Raw genomic sequence first — 23,208 nt, forward strand, 5'->3', positions numbered from 1 at the left:
CCCCACAAAATCAAAATCAGCCACGTCTCTGTCTTTTAAATCACTGAAGCCTGCTCTGCACCGACCGCCACAGCCCAGGGGTGAGCTCGGCCAGGCAGCCACTTCCAGCCAGGAAGAGGCTCACACATTTGGCCCAAATGTGGGGACCCAGAGCCCAGTGGGCACGGGTGTCTGCCGGGTGCGGCTCGGCCCACCTGCTGATCTGGACAAACAGTCCCAGGAAGGAAGGGCCGTAACCTTGTAGTTGTTGGACAATAAGTTTCTCCCTGCCCCCAAATAATGTCCTTTTTAGACATGTTCCTCTCTTGCAGGAGAAATTACAGACTCTGAGGGCAAAAGGAGGAGGGAATGGTTTCCCTACTCATCAGAAGTGGAAGTGTGGGGAAGCCCGGGGGGACACTGTGTGCCCCACCGCACCTCCGCTTTCAGCCGCCCACACCCGGGAATCAGGGAGTGTGCCCGAAGAGTGGCTCCTCCTGGGCAGTGTAGGAGAGACCCAGGAAGGAATGGGGCTGGGCAGAAGGGCAGAGGCAGAGCCAGGTCCAGGAATGGGGCTGGGAGGGGGCCAGGCCGGTGGTGGGTGTGGGTGCCCAGGGGTGGCTCCATCCAGAGCACAGGTGCCATTAGATGGGCAGACCACCCGTCCACTCACCTGTCCCGCACACAAGACCTGGAGCAGCTGAGCCACAGCCTTGTGAGAGGCGAGCTTGCCAGGGGAGGCCCAGGATGATACGGCCTTTCTGAAGGATGAAATAAGGCCCAGAGAAATGGGTTTTCCAGGGCACTCATTGCATTCCAGTTAAACTGTGGTTTATCTCGGCCTCCCTAGTCCCAAACCCTCTATCTCTGAGTGATGGTCTTATCACGTCATGCATGGTACCCAGTCTGGCATCACTAGTGGTGCCCAGACATACCTGGGACAGTCCCACAAGTGCTGCCGGTGACTAGCGGGAAAGGATAGCACACTTAGCAACTTTATCCTTCAAATCCTGCTTTTTGATTTCCTCAACCCACTATTAAAATACAGTTGGATTTTCATACAAAGAGAAGTTTGGGACCGCCCTGGCCTGGGTTGGTTGAGGAGGCCAGGCTGAGATTTATTATTATTTTTTTTAATCACTCACTAATCACTCGTCATCTCAGAGTCAAGTCTGTTTTTTGCTCTGCAATAATTAGCTCTATCTGGACCTTGTGCCAAACTCAGGGCTTCCCAGATGGCGCTAGTGGTAAAGAAACTGCCTGCCAATGCAGGAGACATAAGCAATGTAGGTTCAATTCCGGGGTCAGGAACATCCCCTGGGGGAGGAAATGGCAACCCACCGCAGTATTCTTGCCTGGGAAATCCCATGGACAGCGGAGCCTGGTGGGCTACAGTGCATAGGGTCACAAAGAGTTGGACACAACTGAAGCAGCTCAGCACGGGTCAAACTCAGGTGGAGTTTGCGTTCTAAGCTGTGGCTGGGAGCAAAGGAGCAGAGAGGTTAGTTCTTCCTGTCCCATAGGACCATGGTTCCATCCATGACTCAAGCTGCTCTCTTGCAGAGGAGCAATTTTTAGCAAATGTTTTTTAGTTAAAAACAACCTTTTAATATAACAAAAGAGGTGTATGTTCATCGTAGCAGTTGAAGACAATGACCAAAAAAACTTAAGTGAGAAAACACAGAGCCACAAAAATAAGAAAAAATAAGGGGGAAAAGATTTTTAGCACCCAATCGATATCACTATTAACACCTACGGTACGTATTCATTATTATTTTGTCCAAAATGAGATCACACCATATATGCCTTTTTAAACTTTTTTTCAGTTAACAATCCAGCTTTCCAGGTCAGGCAAGTTTCACCTGTTGTAACACTTAGTCGGCATTCAGATTTCTCCAGCGTTCTCAAAAAAAACGTCACCAATAGCAGGTTTGTGCAGCTCCTCGGCCTTGCGGGGATGGGTGGGTGCCTCTCAGTCCCCCCTCTCGGTTCCTGCCCTGCTTTACCGGCTCTGACCTGTTGGGTGGTCAGGCCAGGGGCCCCACAGCACCGTGCCTGCCCGGCCACTCAGGCTGCCTCCTCTGGTTCCGCAGCGCAAGCCTGCCGAGCTGGGCTGTGGGAACAGCACCGGGCTTAAGGTTTGGAAAGGGAAACATGGGTTGTGCCAGAGCACACGGCCTCACCCAGAAGCTTGGCAAGGCGCGAGCTAGAGTGGGACGAGCAGGTGGGGAGCAGGTTCACCTCATGCACCATCCAGGAAAGGCCTCGAACCGCCCTTCCTGCTGGGGCCTCCTCGCTGCCTCTCCCCGGGGTCACTCACTGCCTTCCCAGCTCCGCTCACCTTTCAACCTCTCCTACGGCCGGCTGGCCACACAGTAAGCAAGAGTTTTCGCCAAGTGCCTCCTGGGCAAAGGGCATTTCCAGAAGTATCTACAAATTGGCATAGGCGGATGCCAATCTCACCAAATCCAGGACTGTTTCTGTGGGATGAGAACAAAGGCTGGGCTTCTCTCCCCTTCCAGAACAACATTCCCTTGTCCACGGGCGCCAGATCCCTAGGGCTTTGAACTCCTGAACTCTCTCCCCCAGTGCTCTATTCAGACACCAAGTATTTAAATCTTTCAAAAAGAAAGTCCAAGTCGAGTTCCTCCCTCCCTCCCACCTCTCCCCTGCCTTCCCCTGCCTTCCCCTAGGCCCCCTCAGCACCCCCCCTCCCCTGCCTTCCCCTGCCTTCCCCTGGGCTCCCTCAACCCCCCTGTGCTGAGTGGCTCACTGCAGCCCCTGCTTCTCCGGTGACCTCACCCCAGATCCGGCCTGTCAGCCTCGTGCTTCCCAATCGCCCCAGCCATCTCTGCGCATCTTATCTCTGGCTCTTGCACAGACATCACACCCTGGATTCCTCATGACTCAAAACTCCACCACTCCCCCGCAGGCCCTTTTCCTACCCCATCCCTGTCTTTGTTGGAAATTCCTGCCTGTTTGTCAATGGTGATGGAGGCTCAAGCAGACGGTCAGGACGCAGGGCGGGTCACCCTGCACAGCCAATGCCCCTGCACACTCCCCAGTCCCAGCCCCAAGGCCTTGCTCAGCAGTGAACCACTGCCGTCCTGGGAGGGGACGTGCCTGCCTGCTTGCGCGCCAGGTCTCAGACCAGGGCCCGCACCGTGGTGCTCCAGGGTGGCCTCCCTGGGAAAGGGTTTCATTGTCTTTGAGAGGAAAGTGTCCAGGGTGGTTTCCTCTCTCTGGTCACTGGGGCCATAGCGTGATCACTCCTTCCCCAGCTGGGCCAGTGCCCTGATCGGGCTGCACCAGCAGGATGGCCCAGAGCGGGAAGAATGTCCCTGGCTGCTCTAAAACTCGGCAGGCGGGCTGCCCTGCCCTTCCGAGAGTCCGCTTCCCAGGATGGGGTGCGGCCTGGCGCCCACAGTCCCCTTGGCCCCCACGCTAGCCCACCCAGCTCTGAGACCTCAGCCCTCTGCACCGACACCGCCCAGCTCCTCGGCGCTTCTCGGAGTCGAGGATTCCCGGAGGGCCGCCTGGGTGGCAGCTGGGCCTGTGCTCAAGTTTGAAGACAGAGGAATGAGGAAGCCCAACGGCCAGTCCTCCCAGGAGCCCACCCTCAAGGTTAGGTCCCCCAAGAGCCTCCGAGGGCTCTCACTGCTGCTGTGTGAGACTCCCAAGCCCTGGGCCAGCTCCTCCCACTGCACCCCCAAGCGAGGGGCTCCCCAGGCCTCTGCACACCCCATGCCCTCTCCCGTAATGCCTTTCCACCCTTGAAGGGTTGGCAGGGGGAGTAATGGGAACCTCTCTCAGAAGGGAGTTGTGAGGATCAATCACAGAAAATTCCTAAAAGTGTGTCGGGCACATAGCGAGCGCGGATGAAGCGTTAGCTCTCATTAGTGTGTTGTTTTGTCCCCAGGCCGCACCAACCAGAGCGAACTCTTCCTTTTCTGAGCCCCTGCCATTCTCAGGGTCCCCAGCCAGGCCCTCTAAAACGGGCCTCCATCCCATGGACCCCGAAGTTGCTTTACCCATACAGACATGCAGACCTCAGGGCTCGGCCAACAGGCCTGGCTACCCCATGTGGGGCAAGGTCCTTGGGCAGGACCCCATCCACGATGATGCCAGCACAAAGGGGAAGTGTCTTCTTTTTGCAGGTTACAAAGCACGTTCCCATCTTTCTCTACTTTAGGGAACAGACAGGGCAGAAATCATTATTCCCATTTTCCGAATGGGGCCCTTGATACCGAGGGGCAGTGAACACCTCGCAAACCCTGACTACGCTCCAGTGAGTGGCCCAGTTAGGCCCTGGATCCAGCTCTGTTCGCTGGAAGCCCAGCGCTTCCTCAGCACCGTGCTGGGTCACAATCATTTAAGTGCATCTTCCTCCTTCTGAAAAGCAGCTCAGATGCCAAAGGAATTAGAGATGGCTGCCAATGAGAACCAGATGCCCTGCCCCCATCTCTGGGCCAGCTCCCAGGAAAGGGAGGACAGCAGACGTGTGGCCCCCGAGGCCCGGCCCACCCTGTGAGCTCAGCTCCTGGCAGAGGGAGCCTCCCTAAGAAAGGCCAGGAGCCCTCCGAGCCTGGAAAAGCCTCTCCCCAGAGCTGGACCAGACCACCAGCCTGCTCATCTCCGGGGTCAGAACAAGGAGTGTCCAAGGCCAACCGTGCAGTCATTCACCCTCCCTAAACCCAACAACCCAGCTAACCTGGTGCTGTACCCATTTTTCAGATGGGAAAAGTGAGGCCTCGAGAGATGTGACTCCCTGAGCAAGCAAGGAAAGCTGGATGACAGCCCATGCCTCAGCCCTGCTCACAACAGAGCTCAGCGGGGAAAAACCCACCCAAGACCTGGGGCAGCACAGCCAGCCCTGCCCAGCATCCCCTGTAACCCCCACCCAGAGGCTGGGCCCACCAGGAGGCCCCAGGCCCCACTGTCCACTGGGTCACTGGTAGGGGAGCAAAGTCAGCTCCCAGTTGAGGTGAAGGCTCACTCACCAGAGGTTCCAGCAGGTCAGGGCCTTGGGTGGGGAAGGGAGGCTGGGCTCCCTGAGAACATGAGTGGATCAGGGAACAGGCAGAACTCAAGTCCACAGCCAGGGCGCCCAAGGTCACTGGCCAGGAATCGCTCCCGGGGGCCGTTTCTACCACCAACTCCCCACCTGGATCCCAGGAGAGCTGGTGGGGCCGAGGTAGGCTCGCCAGGCTCAGCCCCAGGCCTGGTGGGTGTGCATGTGTGGGCGGTGTCCCTGTCTGAGTCCAAGTTCAGGAGCCCAGCCAGGAGGATTGTTCACATTCGTTTAACAAACAGAACAGCCTTGACCACAAGGTCAAAATAACAATGAATTCAAACTCCACTCCAGTCCCAGCCCACCCTCCAGCGCGGTGCTGCTAGAGGACTCAGGGAACTGAGCGGTGCCCACCTCCCGCCCCCACCCCAGCGAGCCCGTTTGTCCTCCATCCACCAAATGCGTGTCCCCTCCCTTGCCCCTTGCCCCCACTGCCCCTGCTCCAGCCTGACTTCCACCCCACTTTAGTACCTTTCAAGCAGTCCTGTGACTAAGTTAAAGGCAAACGCCCCTTTATCACTCAAGGCTCTGTGTGGATGGGGCACACGGGCCTCATCCAGCTCGTGGGCCTCGGCCACGTCAGCTTCTCACGGGGCCCTGCTCCCTCCGGCTCCAAGCTTCACGCACTCCCTTCTGCCAAGAGCCCCCCTCTCCTACCCAGCACTGGACGGCGCCTGCTGATCTCAGAGCCCACCCAAGGGACACTTCCTCCAACACCCAGGCCCGGTGAGCCCTCTAACACCCCCAAATCTCTTCTTCATGGAAACCATCACCATTGCAATCAGCATGTGTCTCCCACCCTAAACGATGTCCCCAGTACCAGCCCCAGGCCTGGCACATGGCAGAACCTGAACTTCTGAGTCCTGAATGACAGAACAGCCAGTGGAGGGGCCAGACACTCCCAGCTCTGACCTCGCTTCCTTCCAGCTTCCTCCCTGCCACCCTCAATTCAGAGACACCTCCTCCAGAAAGTCTTTCTGTCTTTCCCTTCCCTGAGTAGCTCCTCGTAGACAACCCGTGAGCCACGGTCCCCTTGTCCGTCTGCCTCCCCATATGCTTGTGAGACCCTCAAGGCAGCACGAAGCCCCAGGCTCCAGCCAACCATAGTCTCTTCCCCACCCACTACCCTTGCCCCGCTCAAGCCGGGGTCTCTGGAAAGCATGGACTTCCTCCCATCAGTCCCTGAACCCTGACAGCCCCTCTTAGAGGGGCAGCCTCCACTAGTCCCAGTTTACAGATGACATCCCTGAGGCTAAGAGGAAAAAGGCTAAATGCTCTGCATTGCTCCAAACATCCGCGTGATGGGTACCATGTCGCCTGTTAGGAAGGCGGCCAGCCTCTGGTCTTGGACCTTTTCTTGGAGAGCCCCAGCCTTCCAGAGGGGGAGAGACAGACAGACAAAGAGAGAAAGAAAGAGAGGGAGAAAGGGTTTAGTTGCTTCGGTCAGGGTTGTATTTTAAAACTGACTCTTGAGCAGTTTGGACCACATAGAAGTATGTAACTACACAAAAATGTTAAGACACGATTTACAGTAATTGTCTTTGGTTTGCCAAGTTCTGTCAGGCCCTTCCCAACACATGATCATCTTGTCCTTCAAATTTTTCTATGGAAAAAAAAAAAATTCTATGGAATTTCTCAACAACAATAAGTTTTTAAAAAGCAGGCACATGGGACGGGGGATGAAAGGCCAGAATTAGGTTCAATCCCTGCCCTCAGCGATGGCCCAGGTTCCAGGCGCAGCAAGGAGGACACAGGGCTGGAGACAGGATGGTCAAAGGGCTCTGAGCTCCCTGGGCAGCAGAGACCACAAGGACCAGAGGTGCAAGGGGTGGGGGGCGGTTAGTGGGCCAGGCGGGCTCAGCGTAGGGCCTGTAGCTATAGACCCTATAGATGGATTGTAGATCAGTCGCAGCTGGGTCAGCCTCCCAGGGTTTAGATCCTCCTCCTTCTACTTATTTGGGGGTTTTTTGGTTTGTTTGTTTATTGTGATTTTTTTGTTTAATTTTATTGGAGCATAGTTGATTTGCCATATTGTGTTAACTTTCAGATGTACAGTAAACTAAGTCAGTTACACACATATCACTCTTTTTTAGATTATATTCCCATAGAGGGCATTACAAAGTATTGAGCAGAGTTCCTGTAGTATACAGTAGTTCCTTATTCGTCATCTATTTTTTTATATATAGTTGTGTGTATATGTCAATCCCAATTTTCCAGTTTATCACCCCCCTCCCACCCTCTGGTAACTATAAGTTTATTTTCTGCCTCTGTAACTCTATTTCTGTCTTGTAGATAAGTTCAGTTGTACCCTGCTTTTTGGATTCCATAAAGTGATACCAAACGATATTTGTCTTTCTCTGTCTGGCTTACCCCCTCCACTACTTGTGACTGTGAGAGCTTGGGCAACTTCCTGAGCCTCAGTTTCCCCACCTGTGAAATGGGGTCAGGAGCAGAACCTCCCTCACAGGACTGTCGTAAGGCCTAAGTGAGAGATCCGGTGGCGTGCAGTGCCGGGCAGAGGGTGGGTGGCCATGGCTAAGGCCGTACTCTCCCTGAAGAGGTGACGGAGTCTTAATGGAAAGTTGGCTCTGATCTGAGTCTTGAAGGTGAGAAGGGTTTCAACAAGTATAGATGGGAGTAGAAGGTTGGTGCACTCAAGGGGATTTCAGTAACTGAAGATGAGGAAGGGCAGGTGAGCGCATCTCAGGAAACGGAAGAATTACTGAGGATAAGCCCCAGGGCCTGGGGGCAATAAATGTCACAGAAAACACTGAGTTTGGGGGGTTTGTTTATTTGTTTGGGCTGCTCTGGGTCTTCGTTGCAGCATGTGGGATCTAATTTCCTGACTAGGGATCAAACCCGGGCCCTTTGAATTGGGAGTGTGGAGTCTTAGCCACTGGACCACCAAGGAGGTCCCAACACTGAGGATTTTAGTATTTAGTATCTGCCAGGGGCTTCCCTGGTGGCTCAATGGTAAAGAATCCCCCTGCAAATTGATTCTATCCCTGAGTCAGGAAGATCCCCTGGAGAAAGAAGTGGCAACCCACTCCAGTATTGTTGCCTGGGAAATCCCATGGACAGAGCAGCCTGGCGGGCTACAGTCCATGGGGGTCACAAAAGAGTCAGACATGACTTAGCAACTAAACAACCAGGCACGCGGCGTGCTCTGAGTGCCATCTTTGTTCCGCTCCCTCCCCACCCATGATCACAGAACACCTGGCAGTGACAAGGGGGGATAACATGCTCCGAGCTCCATCTGTTCATTCAGCAGATATTTCATAAGCACCTACTATGTGCCGGGCCCGGGCTTCCCAGGTGGTGCTAGTGTAAGGAACCCACCCGCCAATGCAGGACACATAAGAGATCCGGGTTCAATCCCTGGGTCGAGAAGATCCCCTGGAGGAGGGTACAACAACCCACTCCAGTATTCTTGCCTGGTGCATCCCATGGACAGAGGAGCCTGTCCAGCTACAGTCCATGAAGTCACAAAGAGTCGGACACGACTGAAGAGATTTAGCAGGCACACGCCCGTGTGCAGGGTCCTGGAGAATTATAGGTGAGCATGGAGCTTAGTTCTAGGGGGTAGATAGATAATAGACAAACAGGTAAAGGAGATCATTTCAGGTGGTGATAAAGGCTCTAAAGGAAAGAAAGCTGAATTCTGAAATCCAGAGTTACTGGGGAGAGGGGATGCGGTGATCAGGGAAGGCTTATCCACAGACGGGCTGTGAGAGTTGCAATCAAGAAATAATCTGGAATGGAGCATCCAGGCAGAGGGAGGTGGGCCCGCCCTCTGTATGCCCTGCAGGGAGGATGGCCACCGTGCCCACAGGGTACTGAGCCAGGGGGAGGGTGAGGTGACCCAACATGGGACTGGAGAGACAGCTGAGGATAGGTCACACCAAGTCGTGTGGACCAGGTGAGACTTGGGATTTTATTCTGAGTGTTGCGGGAATGGCTTATACAGAGAAGTGACAAGACCGGATTTATTTTTCAAAGATCTCAATAGCTGCTCTGGGGAGAACGGACCTCAAGGGGCACTGTGGGGACATGACATGGGATCCATGCTCCACCAGAGCCTCAAGCAGGAGCCCCCACACTGTCCTCCCAGGCCAGGCCTCTCCAGGGCCACCGTGGAACAGGCTGCTCCCAGCTGGCCCCTGCCTGGCCAGTGGGTCTGTCTCTAGCCTCTGCAACCCAGGAACGCCTGCTCTCTAGTTATCACATCTCCTGGCATTCTGAATCCACTGGGGAAAGACCACCAGTGAGTTTAGAGGAAAGTAAATAACAGCATCAGAGGTTGTTTTTCAGCATTTTTCCAGGCCCAAAGGGCCCATGAGGTTCACAGCATCATTGAACTGTTTGTCCCTGAGACGCTGGCTGTGGTCTCGGCGAGGCAGTGGTGAGCAGTGGTGTGAAGTGAGATTTTAGTTCCCTGTCCAGGAACTGAACCGGGGTGGCCTGGATGAGAACCAGGAATCTCAGCCATCAGACCAGCAAGGGCTAGAGGCTAGAAACTATTTTTCCCTGGATCTTTGCCACCAGTGAAAAAATACATTTATCATGGAAGCTAAAACTGTAAATGCAGGTACAACGCACAGCACAGTAACAAGTTGGGGAGCACACAGAGAAACAGTTTGCCAATTTGTTTAGTTAAGATGGAAGCAAGGCAGAGATGCATAACCAGAAAGACTGTGCGTGTCCCCGTTAGTAAGAGGGACCTCAAAAAAGAGCCGCTGAAGTCATTTATTTAGGGCCGTTCTTCCCCATCTTTGTTTACCTGGCTTCTTTCTCCACGTCTGACCTGCCCTAAGCCTCCTCCCAGCATGCAAGTGCAACTTTTTGCCAAGATGGATTTCAATGCAAAGGCATTTGGAAGAAGCAAGACTCATTATGGCCTGACATCCCTGACTTTTGACCCCCAAGGAGGCTTTCTGCACGTGGGTAGTGTCTCCCTTGCCCCAAGAAGGGGAAATATGTGACCTCTTAATCCTTTGCTCAAACACAGTTCAGCCCCTCTTTGTTCCTGACATGACTTAAGGCGTCCACAAGAGACAAAGCCTGGCTAGTGCCCCGTTTCAGTTGTTACTTCAATTGATGACAGCAAACAGGAGGCTGATTTGTAAGTGCTTAACCTGGAGCCTGGGCTTCCTTGGTGGCTCGGCAGTAAAGAATACCCCTGCAATGCAGGAGACTCGGGTTCAATCCCTGAGTCAGGAAGATCCCCTGGAGGAGAACATGGCATCCCACCCCAGTATTCTAGCCTGGAGAATCCCAGGGACAGAGGAGCCTGGCAGGATACAGTCCAGAGGGGCACAAGGACTCGGACCCGACTAAAGTGACTTAACATGCCCACCTATCTCCTGTCTCAGGAAATGCAAACAGCAGGCTAGTGTAAGTGTCCGACCTGAAGTCCATCTTTTTCTCACCCCAAGAAGTGTAAACAGAAGGCCGGTTGTAAATGCCTAGCCTGGAGCCCATCTATCTCCTGCCTCAGTTGCAGCTCGAGCTGAGCAATAAGCAGCCCGCTGAGCTGTGCTCTGCAGATCAGACCTGCAAGAAGACGCTCAGTTCGAGAACTGTTTCTGCCCCAACTCTCTGTGCAACCTCTCATGACTTATGGCATCTCGCTGGGCCTGAGACCCCCTCTCCAGAACAGAGGGTGGAGCTGATGTTCCCTTCAGCCCTTCCAGACTCCAGAGGCAGAACCTCCCAGAGTTCGAGCCGGAGGCAAGCCATCTGCAGAGAGCCACGCAGTGCAGTCATCTGGAGGCCGGGACCTGGGCAGTCTGACCTCTTCCGTGCTATCTTGGCTAGAGAGATAGCAAGGATGTCACTGGGGTCCCACCACCTTGAGGGATGGGGTGAGCAGCAGCCCTGTGCCCGCCGGCTCCCAAGCTATTCACTCATGCTGGGAAGTTCTTGAAACATGAACCTATGTTATTTTTCCTCTTATTTATTTTGCTCTCTTGGCTCTTGCCCTGATCCAGGTGGCCCAACGGAAGGGCTGTCACAGAGGAAGGCAGAGAAAGGGGCAGTCTTTTTCTGGCTTCTGCAGCTCAAAAGCTTCCCCTTTCAGAGGCATGGAAAGACCTCCAGGCACTCGTTTGTGTAAGAGCCAGGCTTCCTGAGCCCCCACCACACCCCCAGGCTAGAAAAGGATTCCCAGGGCAGCTGGGAGGCACAGAGTAAGTATAGACACACCTCAGAGATACATGTGGGTTCAGTTCCAGGCCACCACAGTGAAGTGAGTCCCATGAATTTTTTGGTTTCCCAGTGCATATAAAAGTTGTGTGTACACGACACTGTAACCTATTGAGTGTGCAACAGCACAATGTTAAAAAAAAATGTACAACTGTCCACCTGAAAGTGAGGCAACAGTGTAAATCAACTATATTTCAGTTTAAAGAAAATAAGCAAAAAACCTACATACCTTCATCAAGAAATACTTTATTGGTTAAAAATGCTAACCACCGGAGAGCCTTCAGAGAGTCATAAACTTTTTGCAATAGTGACACCAAAGATCACTGATCAGAGATCACCATAACAAATAATAATGAAAAAGTTTGAAACACTGCAAGACTTGCCAACATGTGACATAGAAACATGGAGTGAGCAAATGCGGTTGGAAAAATTGGTACCAAGAGATTTGCTCAACACAGGGCTGCCGCAAATCTTCAATTTCCAGAAAACACCATCTCGTGAAGCACGTCTGGATTACCATAGATGGGTGGTCTCTGCTGAAACAAGTGCAGGCAGTAAGAGGGTTTAAAACCAGTAAGACTCACTAAATGCCTATGTGTTTTTTAATATCACCATGCACCAGCAATTCTTAACAATGTCAGTGATAAAATACTCCTACCTGGAATGTTCTCCTAAGTCCAAGTTGAAAGCATCTGATATGGGTAACGTTGAGTTTTCATAGTATATATGTAAGCTCCAAATTAGCACACGTTTACTGCTTATCTTTCAACAGACATTATATTCTACATGGAAATTATTTCTAAGGACTCTCAGTCTCCAGCAGGTTCATGTCAAGAATAAGTTTGTCATGAAGACAAGAACACAAAGCTACTAATAACAACCTTTGTAAACCCATGCAGGAAATTAGGAGGGCTTACAGGACTAGCAGGTGGGAAAAATGGATATTAAAAAGTTTATACAAGGACTTCCCTGGCGGTCCAGTGGTTAAGAATCCACCTGGCAATGCAGGGGACACAGGTTCAATCCCCGATCGGGGAAGATCCCACAAGCTGCAGAGCAACCAAGCACATGTGCCACAACCACTGAGCTTCTGCTCTGGAACTTGTGCGGCACAACAGAGGAGCCACTGCAGTGAAAATCCCGAGCAACACGGCCAGAGAGTAGCCCCACTCGCTGCCACCAGGGAAAGCCCTCTCACCGCATCGAGCACCCAGATCAGCCAAAGCTTAATAATTATCTTTTTTAAGTTTATACAAAACCTTTCTTTTGTTTTCCAGTCACACCACGTGGCATGCAGGATCTTAGTTCCCCAACCAGGGACCCAAACTGTACGCCCTGCAGTGGAACCACAGGGTCATAACCACTGCACCTCCAGGGAAGTCCCTGGACAGACTTAAATGAAGTCTCCTAAGGTGGAGAAAGCAGATATGATAATGGCTTTCCAGCATAGAAAGGATGGCCACACGGAAGAAGAGCTTCATTTATGTCATATTGCTCAAAAAGGCAGAACAAGAACTAACAGGTATACATCTGCGCATAGGTAAATAGAAAACTGACGGCTAAAGCTATTTAACAAAAGACCAGTCTAAGCAGAATGATGGTCTAGAGGAGTGGGATGGCAAGATGGGAGAGTTGCCAGAGGGAGAGGATATATGTACACAGATAGCTGATTCCCTTCGTTGTACAGCACAAACTAACACCACATTGTAAAGCAGCTATATCCCAATAAAGGAAATAAGGAAATACAAACAAAAATTTTAAATAAATAGATAAAAACAACAGGCTAAGTACAAAGTAGAAAGCTTGCCATCTTGAAAGTTTTCATATAGAAACCACTCCCTATCCACTTAGATTGCTGTGAAAATTAAATTTGTTCACTTATAGAAAGCACTTCGTACTGTCTGGAACACAGAAACAGCTCACTACATATTACCTATTATAACTATTTACTATTATTATTACCTGAAAGTTTAGTAAAACTTCTCTGTAAAACCATCTGAACCTTCTGGTTCTTAGTTACTGTGCTAGTCAGATTGTTAAGTTTACTTGGGTCCGTTTTACAGTTTGTTTTCTCCCATTTATCTATTGTTTTTAAAATATTGTTCTGTTATAAACTTGTATACTATATTTTGTTGTAATGAAGAATTTTATTTTATCAGTGGCTTACAAAAAAGAGTAAGTTTTTTCGAAGGTGCAGAATCCTTGGAGCTGACTTCAGATTCAGTTCTAGCCTCTAGCTCCTGCTTGCTACATAGCCCTGTGCCCAAACAGCAAGTCCAAAGTGATCTACCAACATGTTGGGCTTGTAAAGAGCAAGGAAGAAAACTTGAGTTGCTTCATTTCTGTCATCTCAGACCACTTGAAACTTCTCTTTGGGCTTAAAATTTTAAACAGTAAAAGAGTGTAAAGTATAATATTTTTGTTTCAGATGAAGATTTTAGTTCATATGTGAAATGTTGGACTGAATTTTAATATCTTTAAAGTTGAAATGTATTCTTTTTCAGTTGCTGGTTGTTTTAAAACTAAAGAGCAAATCAAATAAATAAAAGAGTGCATCAGTGGTACAATTTAGCAGTTGACTAAATTGACCTTTAAATTTAGTCATTGCAGGTATGTAATTCAATTTTATAAAAATTCACTTCTGGGTAAATTTTAATTGAATAATTATTTACATAAGATATTAATATAGCAGACTGTAACCAAAGAATCAGAGTCCATTAGGTAAATATACAAGCTATTGAATAAATTGCTATGTTTTGTGTATGTGTATGTTTTATTGAAGTGTAATTGATTTACAATGTTGTACTGGTTTCAGGGGTAGAGCAAAGTGATTCAGTTATACATACGTATATATTTTTAGACTCTTTCCCTTGTGAAAGTGAAAGCTGCTCAGTCGTGTCCGACTCTTTGCAACCCCATGGGCTATACAGTCCATGGAATTCTCCAGGCCAGAATACTGGAGTGGGTAGCCTTTCCCTTCTCCAGGGGATCTTCCCAACCCAGGGATCAAACCCAGGTCTCCCGCACTGCAGGCGGACTTTACCAGCGGAGCCACAGGACAGTTCCCTGTGCTACACCGTAAGCCCTTGTTGGTTATCTACGTTATACCTATAGTAGTAGGTGTGTATTGATCCCAGACTCCTAGTATATCCCCACACCCTCTTTCCTTTTGGTAACCATAAGCTTGTTTTCTATGTTTGAGGATCTATGTTTGCTTTGTATAGAAGTCCGTTTGTACCATTTTCTTTTTAGATTTCACGTCTTGGTAATATCATATGACATTTGCCCAGTTTGCTTACTTCACTAGATTATGTACTAGTATGATAATCTCTAGGTCCTTCCTTGTTGCTTCAAGTGGCATTATTTCATTCTTTTCATGATTGAGAAGTATTTCATTGTAGATATGTACACATCTTCTTTATCCAGTCATCTGTCAATGGACATTCAGGTTGCATCCTTGTCCTACGGCAAATAGGACTAAATAGGTGTGTTTTAACGTGTGAAAATGGTGTGCTCTGATATTTTTGCCAGCAGGGTGTGTGTATTTCAATAAAAGAAAATGATCTTGACGGATAATTAAATCAGTGACCACTGTCTGCCTTTCTTTTCTGACCTTTATTCTTCATTTCATTTCACAGTTGTACTGAGAATAAGTTTTGTTGTCTAGAGCAGGGAGGCATTGAAAAGGGATCCTCTCTGGGTATCAAATCCAGCAGGGAAGCCATGGAGAGATCAAGCCTTAGTGAGGTGGCAGAGCCTCCAGATGGGTCTGAAGAATCTGAGAGCAGACAGCAGAAGCCCCCCAAAGAAGAAATGGGTGAATGATAACATCTTAGGTGGGATGACAGCAGAATCTCCCAGCCTCAGCACCACTTGGGAGCAGCAGCAAGATTCCTGGGCCCCCAGGAGTGGCTCCAAGGTGGCAGAGAAAGCCAGTGAGCCTGAGGCCTGCACAGGCTGATGACCAACAGCAAGAGCTGAGCTGGTGACGGGTGACAGCAACCAGCACTGATGTCCCCACTGCACAAAGTCCACCAGAGTCTTGGTTCTGAACAAGGCCCCTGGAAGTTAGTACAACTCTGGACGGGAGAGGCCCAGGAGGGCTGAGGCTAAATTCCCATCCCCTTAGCAGAGTGAAGGCTTGAGGCTGAAATTGCATTTCATTTTAGTTATCATAGAAACGTTATATACTATTATTAAATGCATTGCTCAGTCATGTCTGACTGTCTGTGATTCCATGGACTGTAGCCGTCAAACTCCTCTGTCCATGGAGTTTTTCAGGCAAGAATACTGGAATGTGTTGCCATTTCCTCTTCCAGGGGATCTTCCCAGCTCAGGGATCAAACCCATATCTCCTGCATTTCCTGCATTACAGGCGGATTCTTTACCACTGAGCCATGGGGAAGCCCATTATATGTGTTATGTATGTTTACATATGTATATGAGACAAAATACATTACGTAGTATATTACATGCATAAATATAAACTTAACTATTTTAGTTATAAAAATAGAGATAGATGATAGATAAAGTTCTCGTTCATGTTTGAGGATGCTGCGTCACCCTGATAGAGTGACGTGGTACCCAGGAGGGACAACGCAGGACATGTGAGGGGCATACAGGGCAGGGGCTCACCCGGCTCCTCTGCCTGAGACATCGCTGGGTCTCAGACTAACAGCCCGAAGGAGCCCGTGGTGGTCTTCCCTCCTGCTCCCTGTTCGTGTGGGACCACCACAGTTCCACAGAGCCCCTCGGCCAGCCAGCAACAGAGCTGGGCCCTGACCCACGTCTGCTGACCCCAAGGGCTCACGTCCCTGTGATGGCCACAGGCAGAGTCGTACAACCCACCCGAGGCACCAGGCACAGGGGCCTCGGCGGTGACCTGGCAAGTCCACGGGGGGAGGAAGCTCAGGGCAGGGGAGACGGGAGAGGACCGTCACGGAGGGCTGAACCTGGTGACTCATGGCAGAACAAAAAGGCTGCAGGATTCAGCCGGCAAGTGAAAGCTCCCTGGGAAAGGTCAGGAAGTGAATTGTCACGCGCTGTCAACCCAAATCTGCTGCCCAAATCCCCAGAGCCGCCAGTAAGATGAAGGGAACCAGTTTCTACCCTGCAAGACGGGGCCTTCTATCACCTTCACAGTTCCCACCCTCAGAGGAAGCTTCCCCCAGAGCCAAGAACCTGCTGGTTCTGCCAGGCGTCCGGGTCTCAGGGAAAGCCCAACCCCAGCTCCCAGCCCATCCCCACCCTCCCACCTCGCCCCCAAGTTTCAGCTCCAGCAGCAGAGAGGGCTCAGATCCTCAGCGGATTGAAGCCTGCCGCACCCCCATCCCTCCCCGAAACTCCAGAAAGAGCAAAAGCCAGGTCGCTTTATACCTGGGTCCAACCCACAACAGGGAGTGGGTGAAGCGTGTCCACAGGATGCCACTAGGGAGCCCATGAGAGCGTCTTGGCTGGCCACTCCCCTTACTCTGAGAGCTAAGGGACGTCTTGCCCTGGGAAGGTGAGATGCCCATGGAAATCAGAACCGCGGACACCCACCCCAACACCCTCCCGCTCCCGCCTCCCAGCCCTGTCATTCCCCACCATCACCCCCTCCGCAGAGAATGTTAACACCAGAGAGGAGGGCAGCGCACCCAGAGCCAGGCGTCTGCGCAGGAGCTGTGTCGTTACCGTGCGGCTGGTAGCGGCAGAAAAGCTGGAAACAAACTTTAGGTCCGTCAAAAAGGTGCTGGTAATGGAAATTATATTACATCTTGCAAACACATAGTCTACAGCATGAGAAAAGTAAAAATCTGTAAGTGCCAAGGTTTGGAAAGTTATCCCAGATGTAACATTAAGTGGAAAAGGCAAGCTCCAGAGCTGTGTAAGTAGAATGATACTCTTATGGGCTGGTTTTTCTATATTTGACGCTCATTCCCCTCCTGGTGGCTCAGGCAGTAAAGAATCTGCCTGCAGTGTAGAAGACATGGGTTCAATCCTAGGGTCAGGGAGATCCCCTGGAGAAGGGAATGGCAACCCACTCCAGTATTCTTGCCTGGAGAATCCCACGGACAGAGGAGCCTGGTGGGCCCCAGTCCATGGGGTCGCGAGGAGTCAGACACAACTGAGTGACTAACACCTTTCACTTTCCCCTCCCACTCATTCTCTGACCTTTCTATGATCTGCTCTGTGTCCCTGGAGGCTGATCTCTAAGGACCACAAAACCCAGGCTTCCTTGCTGCTGAATACCAGTTGGGTAGGCCAAGGGAAGGCTCTGGCTATAAATCAGAGAGGATGGGAAGAGGCAGAAGCTGAGGTATTCCCTCCGGTCCCTCCTTGCCTGCTCTGATGCTGGCTGTGTTCTGCTATGGCCACTCCTACAGATATTGTGAAATCCTACTGGTTTTGATGTTTCTACCCCATATCATAGCAGACACATTACAATATATATTCTTCTCCCAATGTAATTTTGCCTATCAAGTTTCAAAAGGAGCTTGTATAAATTTAATAATTCTGCTCCTAAGACTAGATTATGCATTTGGTTCATACAACTTAAAGTTTATTGCACCTGGTGGTTGGTAGTTTAGTTACTAAGTCGTGTCCGACTCTTGAGACCCCATGGACTGTAGCCCACCAGGCTCGTCTGTCCATGGGGTTTCCCATGCAAGAATACTGGAGTGGGTAGCCATTTCCTTCTCCAGAGGATCTTCCTGATCCAGGGTTTGAACTTGGGTCTCCTGCATTGCAGGCGGATTCTTTACTGACTGAGACACTAGGGGAGCCCTACGTATAACTATATCATGGTTGAACTGAGTCCCATCAAGCTAGTGGAAATATTGTTACCTAGATAAATATCCATTGATTACAATTTTAAAATTTTCTTTTCATACTTGGAAGCCAAGACATACATGACAATTTTTTAGGCCCTCTGAAAGCTCACAGGCCATAGGCATCAGGGCCAGTGGACAGTTTTGTCTGTTCTGGCTGGAATGTCCAGACTCCGCCTGCGAGAGCTGGGTCAGTGCAGGAGTCGTTCTCAGGAGCCACTGAGACAGAATAGAATGGACCAGAACCACAAGCAAAATTCTGCTCTCTCAGGGACTATTTCCTGAACAAGCCCAGAGTCAGAAACCCAGAGTGGAGGGAGGAGATTGAGGTCTAAAGCTTGCCCCATGAGCTGACCCCACAAGCTTGTAGCCTGACCAGCCCTGTTCTAGCAGCCAGGCCGGATGGATAGGATCAGAATGGCCCTCCCACAACCTCCAACCTATTTTCTGGGCCAGGCTGGGACTTGCCATAGGCCAGATGCCAGCCCAGGCTGCACCCCAGCTTCCGGTTCAGAGGATACAGCAAGCATCAAGCCCAGGAGGGAATAGCTGGTCTCAGTCAATGCCTTTGCTGGGCTGCTGCTGGGCTGAGCCCTCCCCACAAGACCTCTAAGTGGGCACCTGGGCGGACTCCCCAAGGGGCACTGATCAGAGCTCACAAAGCTGGCAGCCACGTGTGCACACGCACAGTCCACATGCAGAGCGGAGGGATTGGCAGACCTTAAAATCCAGAACCCCAAGCAAGCTTTCCAGACAGCCTGGGTCCCTCACACCCTCTGGCCCCGGTGTAAGCTGGAGCCAGGCACAAGGCACCCTCGGCCTCCGAGATGGAGCCCAGGGAAGGGTGGACCCAGGGCAGGCTCTTTGGCCACTGCACTAGCTGCAGCCAGGCCTCATCTCTGTAGGTCCAGAGCCAAGCCCCGCCCACATGGGCTAAGGTTTTGGTTGGGGGGACCCAGCAGGAACTGTGCCAACACACCGCCACACCCATGGTGCTAATAACCAAGAGCCTTGTCTTCCTGCAGGCACTTGTCTTCTTGGCACAGTGACCAGGCGACTGCCCATATGTGGCCAGAAATGGTGGTTCCCAGCCATCACCATGTGCTAGGGCGGGCTGCAGGCTCTGGTCTGGAATTCACTGTGGTGTGTGTGTGTGTGTGTGTGTGTGTGTGTGTGTGTGTGTGTGCGTTACTCGCTCAGTCATGTCTGACTCTTTGCAACCCCACAGACTGTAGTCTGCCAGGCTCCTCAGTCCATGGGATTCTCCAGGGCAAGATTATTGGCGTGAGTTGCCATTTGCTTTTTCAGGGGATCTTCCCAACCCAGGGCTCGAACCTAGGTCTCCCACATCGCAGGCAGATTCATTACCATCTGAGCTACCAGGGAAGCCCAAAGTCGCTCAGTCATGTCTGACTCTTTGCAACCCCATGGACTGTCCATGGAATTCTCTAGGCCAGAATACTGGAGTGGGTAGCCTTCCCCTTCTCCAGGGGATCTTCCCGACTCAGGAATCGAATCCGGGTCTTCTGCATGGGCAGACAGATTCGTTACTGCCTGAGCCACCAGGAAAGCCCAAAGTGAAAGTGCTAGTTGCTTATTAATGTCCTACTCTTTACCACAAAAAGGACTCTAGCCTGCCAGTCTTCTCTGTCCATGGAGTTTTCCAGGCAAGAATACTGGAGTGGGTAGCCATTCCCTTCTCCAGGGGATCTTCCCAACTCAGGAATCGAACCTAAATCTCCCGCACTACAAGCAGATTCTTTACCATCTGAGCTACTAAGCTTCTTTACATGGCTCACTTATATGGGGAGCTCAGAACTTCTCTTTATTCACATAGCCTTGCCTATCAACCCCTGCCCTGGGGTCAGGTCAGGAAGGTGGGCAGCATGCTTTACCCAGGGTCTTCTGCATCCCCCAGAGTCATGTGTGTAGACTTGAACAAGGAAACTCAAGCTGATGGACTTCTTCTTGTGACTTCCGCATGGAGACTGGCCAGTACAGTACTTGCCAACCTTCACAGAGCACTGTCTCCATGCTGCTGCTGCTAAGTGTCTCCATGCTAGGCAGCCCTTAATGTGAATCGTGCATGCATGCACAGTTGCTTCAGTCGTGTCTGACTCTTTTGAGACCCCAGGGACTATAGCCTGCCAGGCTTCTCTGTCCATGGGATTCTCCTGGCAAGAATACTGGAGTGGGTTGCTGTGCCCTTCTCCAGCAGCTCTTCCCACCCAAGAATCAAACCAGGGTCTCCTGCACTGCAGGCCGATTCTTCACCTGCAATGCAAAAGGAATGTTCATCCTACAGACAAGGAAATGGAGGCAGAGAGGAGTGAGATACGTTGCCCAAGATAATAAAGTTGGTAAGCCATGTGTCTGGGAGTCAACTCAGACAGGCTCATTCTGGATCCTGTTCTCTCCCTTTTTATTATTATTTTTTTAATTGTGGCAAAACACATATAACACGAACTTTGCTATCTTGACCATTTGTAAGCATAGAGTTCAGTAGAATTAGACACACTATCTTAACTATTTGTAAGCACAGAGTTCAGTAGAATTGGACACACTCACATTGTTGTGTATTCGTTACCCCATCTACCTCCAGTTCGACATCCCAAACTGAGACTCTGTCCCCATCAAACAAAATCAGCTCTCAGTCCCCCTCCCCTGAGCCCCTAGCACCCAGCATTCTTCTTTCTGTCTCTGTGTATCTGACTCTTCTCCATACCTTGTCTAAGTGGACTCACATAGTATGTATCTTTCTGTAACTGACTTATTTCACTTAGCGCCACATCCTCAAGGTTCACCCACATCATAGCAAGTGTCAGACCTAGTCTTCCCTTTTAAAAAAATTGTTTTGTATTAATAATATCTTTATGTAATTCCAGATTCAAAGGGCACCAAAGTGCTTATAAATGAAGTCTCATTCTCTGGGTTCCCTCATCCACTTTGTGGAAACAGCCAGCACCGCCCACTTGCACAGACGTCCTCTGCACATACAAGCAACGACCTGTGTGGATTGTTTTGCTCTTATTTTCTGCTTTTCACTCTGTTCTGCCTTGTTTGTGGTTTGTGGTTTGTGTTTCTGCCTTTGTTTGCCTGTTTGATTTTCTGCTTTGTAGCCTGCCTCAGAGATCATTTCATGATCAGTTCAGAAAACCTTTCTCTCCTGATCTTTCAACTGCACAGTAATTTACTCCGTGAGTCCCCGTGGTGGCTACTTCAGAACCTGTGCTTGTAACAGTATTAAGGCACCTCTGAGCCTCTCTACCTCTCACAAACTGACAAGGACTCATTCATCAGTTCATGCCGCACGGATTCTTGTTTAGCAAACATTCTGTACGAGGTTAGAACGAGTAAAGAACCGCAAAGTTAAAGCCCTCGGCAGTGGGCACAAAACAGAGGGCTGTAGAGGCTGAGAGCAAGAGTGATGGCTGACAGGCACCGCTGGTTCGAGCAGGCTTCCCACTGATCCCCTCCTGTATCTTATTCCTCCCGAGTCTCCTCTAGATCAGGAAATAGCCCCCGGGGACTCAGTGCCCCAGCCAGAAACCAGCCAGGCTCACCCAGATGCATCCCTCTCCCACCCATTTTAATCTGTCCAGCATCAAGCCTGTCCCTGTGTTTCTCACATCCTCACCTACTGCCATCAGCTGGTCCAAACCCACCATCCCTTTTGCTGAGCTGCTCCATCACTCCATCCCTCCCTCTCAGGGCAGTAGTCAGCGACATCTCTTCAGAAAGGAAATCAGGGACTTTCCTGGTGATCCGGTGGCTTAGACTCCACACTCTCAATACAGGGGACCTGAGTTTGATCCCTGGTTAGGAAACTAGATCCCTCATGCTGCAACTAAGAGTTCACAAGCTGCAACTAAAGATCCTGAATGCTGCAACAAAGGCCTGGCTCAACCAAACAAATAAATAAAAATTTTTGATAACAGAAAAGGGAAATCAAACCCTGCTACTCCCTATAAACACCTTCCAGATTGTACACCCATGTTCATAGCAGCATTGGGATAATTAAAATGAGGCCACAACCCAAGAGTCCACTGATGGATGAACAGATAAGCAAAATGTGATCCAGACATAAAATGGAATCATATTCCCCTCCAAGAAGAAATAAAAATCTGCAATAAGCCACAGTGGATGAACCTTGAGGATGTTCTCCTGCGTGAAATAAGCCAGTCACAGAAAGACAAATATTTCGTGATTCCACTTTTATGAGGTACTTAGGCTTGTCGCTCAACATTCAGAAAATGAAGATCATGGCTTCTGGTCCCATCACTGCATGGGAAATAGATGGGGAAACAGTAGAAACAGTGTCAGACTTTATTTTTCTCGGCTCCAAAATCGTTGCAGATGGTGACTGCAGCCATGAAATTAAAAGACGCTTACTCCTTGGAAGAAAAGTTATGACCAACCTAGACAGTATATTCAAAAGCAGAGACATTACTTTACCGACTAAGGTCCGTCTAGTCAAGGCTATGGTGTTTCCTGTGGTCATGTATGGATGTGAGAGTTGGGCTGTGAAGAAGGCTGAGCGCCGAAGAATTGATGCGTTTGAACTGTGGTGTTGGAGAAGACTCTTGAGGGTCCCTTGGACTGCAAGAAGATCAACCCTGGGATTTCTTTGGAAGGAATGATGCTAAAGCTGAAACTCCAGTACTTTGGCCACCTCATGCGAAGAGTTGACTCATTGGAAAAGACTCTGATGCTGGGAGAGATTGGGGGCAGGAGGAGAAGGAGACGACAGAGGATGAGATGGCTGGATGGCATCACGGACCTGATGGACGTGAGTCTGAGTGAACTCCAGGAGATGGTGATGGACAGGGAGGCCTGGCGTGCTGCGATTCATGGGGCAGCAAAGAGTCGGACACGACTGAACAGCTGAACTAGGCTTGTCGAAATCATCGAGACAGACAGTAGAACGGTGGTCGCCAGGGGCTGGGAGAGGTGAGGTGGGCAGTTGTTGTTTAGCAGGTACAGAGTTTCGGCTTCACAAGATACAAGGAGGCATGGGGGTGGACACTGGTGAAGGCTCATCGATGTGAAGGTATTTAATACCAGTGAAAAGAACATTTACAGATGCCTCAGCCGCTGCCCAGACGCTCTCCCCCTGCAGGTCTCACCTGCTCAGAGAGGACCGCC

At 50.5% G+C, this 23,208-nt stretch overlaps 1 protein-coding gene across 1 annotated transcript in view; it reads right to left on the reverse strand.

The window, feature by feature from the left end:
* Positions 1-11,480: 11,480 nt before the first annotated feature.
* AHNAK (AHNAK nucleoprotein) overlaps positions 11,481-23,208 on the reverse strand; it is a 129,571-nt gene continuing 117,843 nt past the window's right edge. The window contains exon 6 of the mRNA XM_042237900.1: positions 11,481-11,787. Within this exon, the coding sequence (XP_042093834.1) occupies positions 11,768-11,787 (20 nt within the window). The 3' untranslated portion in view covers positions 11,481-11,767. The remainder of the gene's footprint in view (positions 11,788-23,208) is intronic.

The sequence above is a fragment of the Ovis aries genome, chromosome 21, assembly GCF_016772045.2.
Source record: "Ovis aries strain OAR_USU_Benz2616 breed Rambouillet chromosome 21, ARS-UI_Ramb_v3.0, whole genome shotgun sequence".
Classification (NCBI taxonomy): Eukaryota; Metazoa; Chordata; class Mammalia; order Artiodactyla; family Bovidae; genus Ovis; species Ovis aries.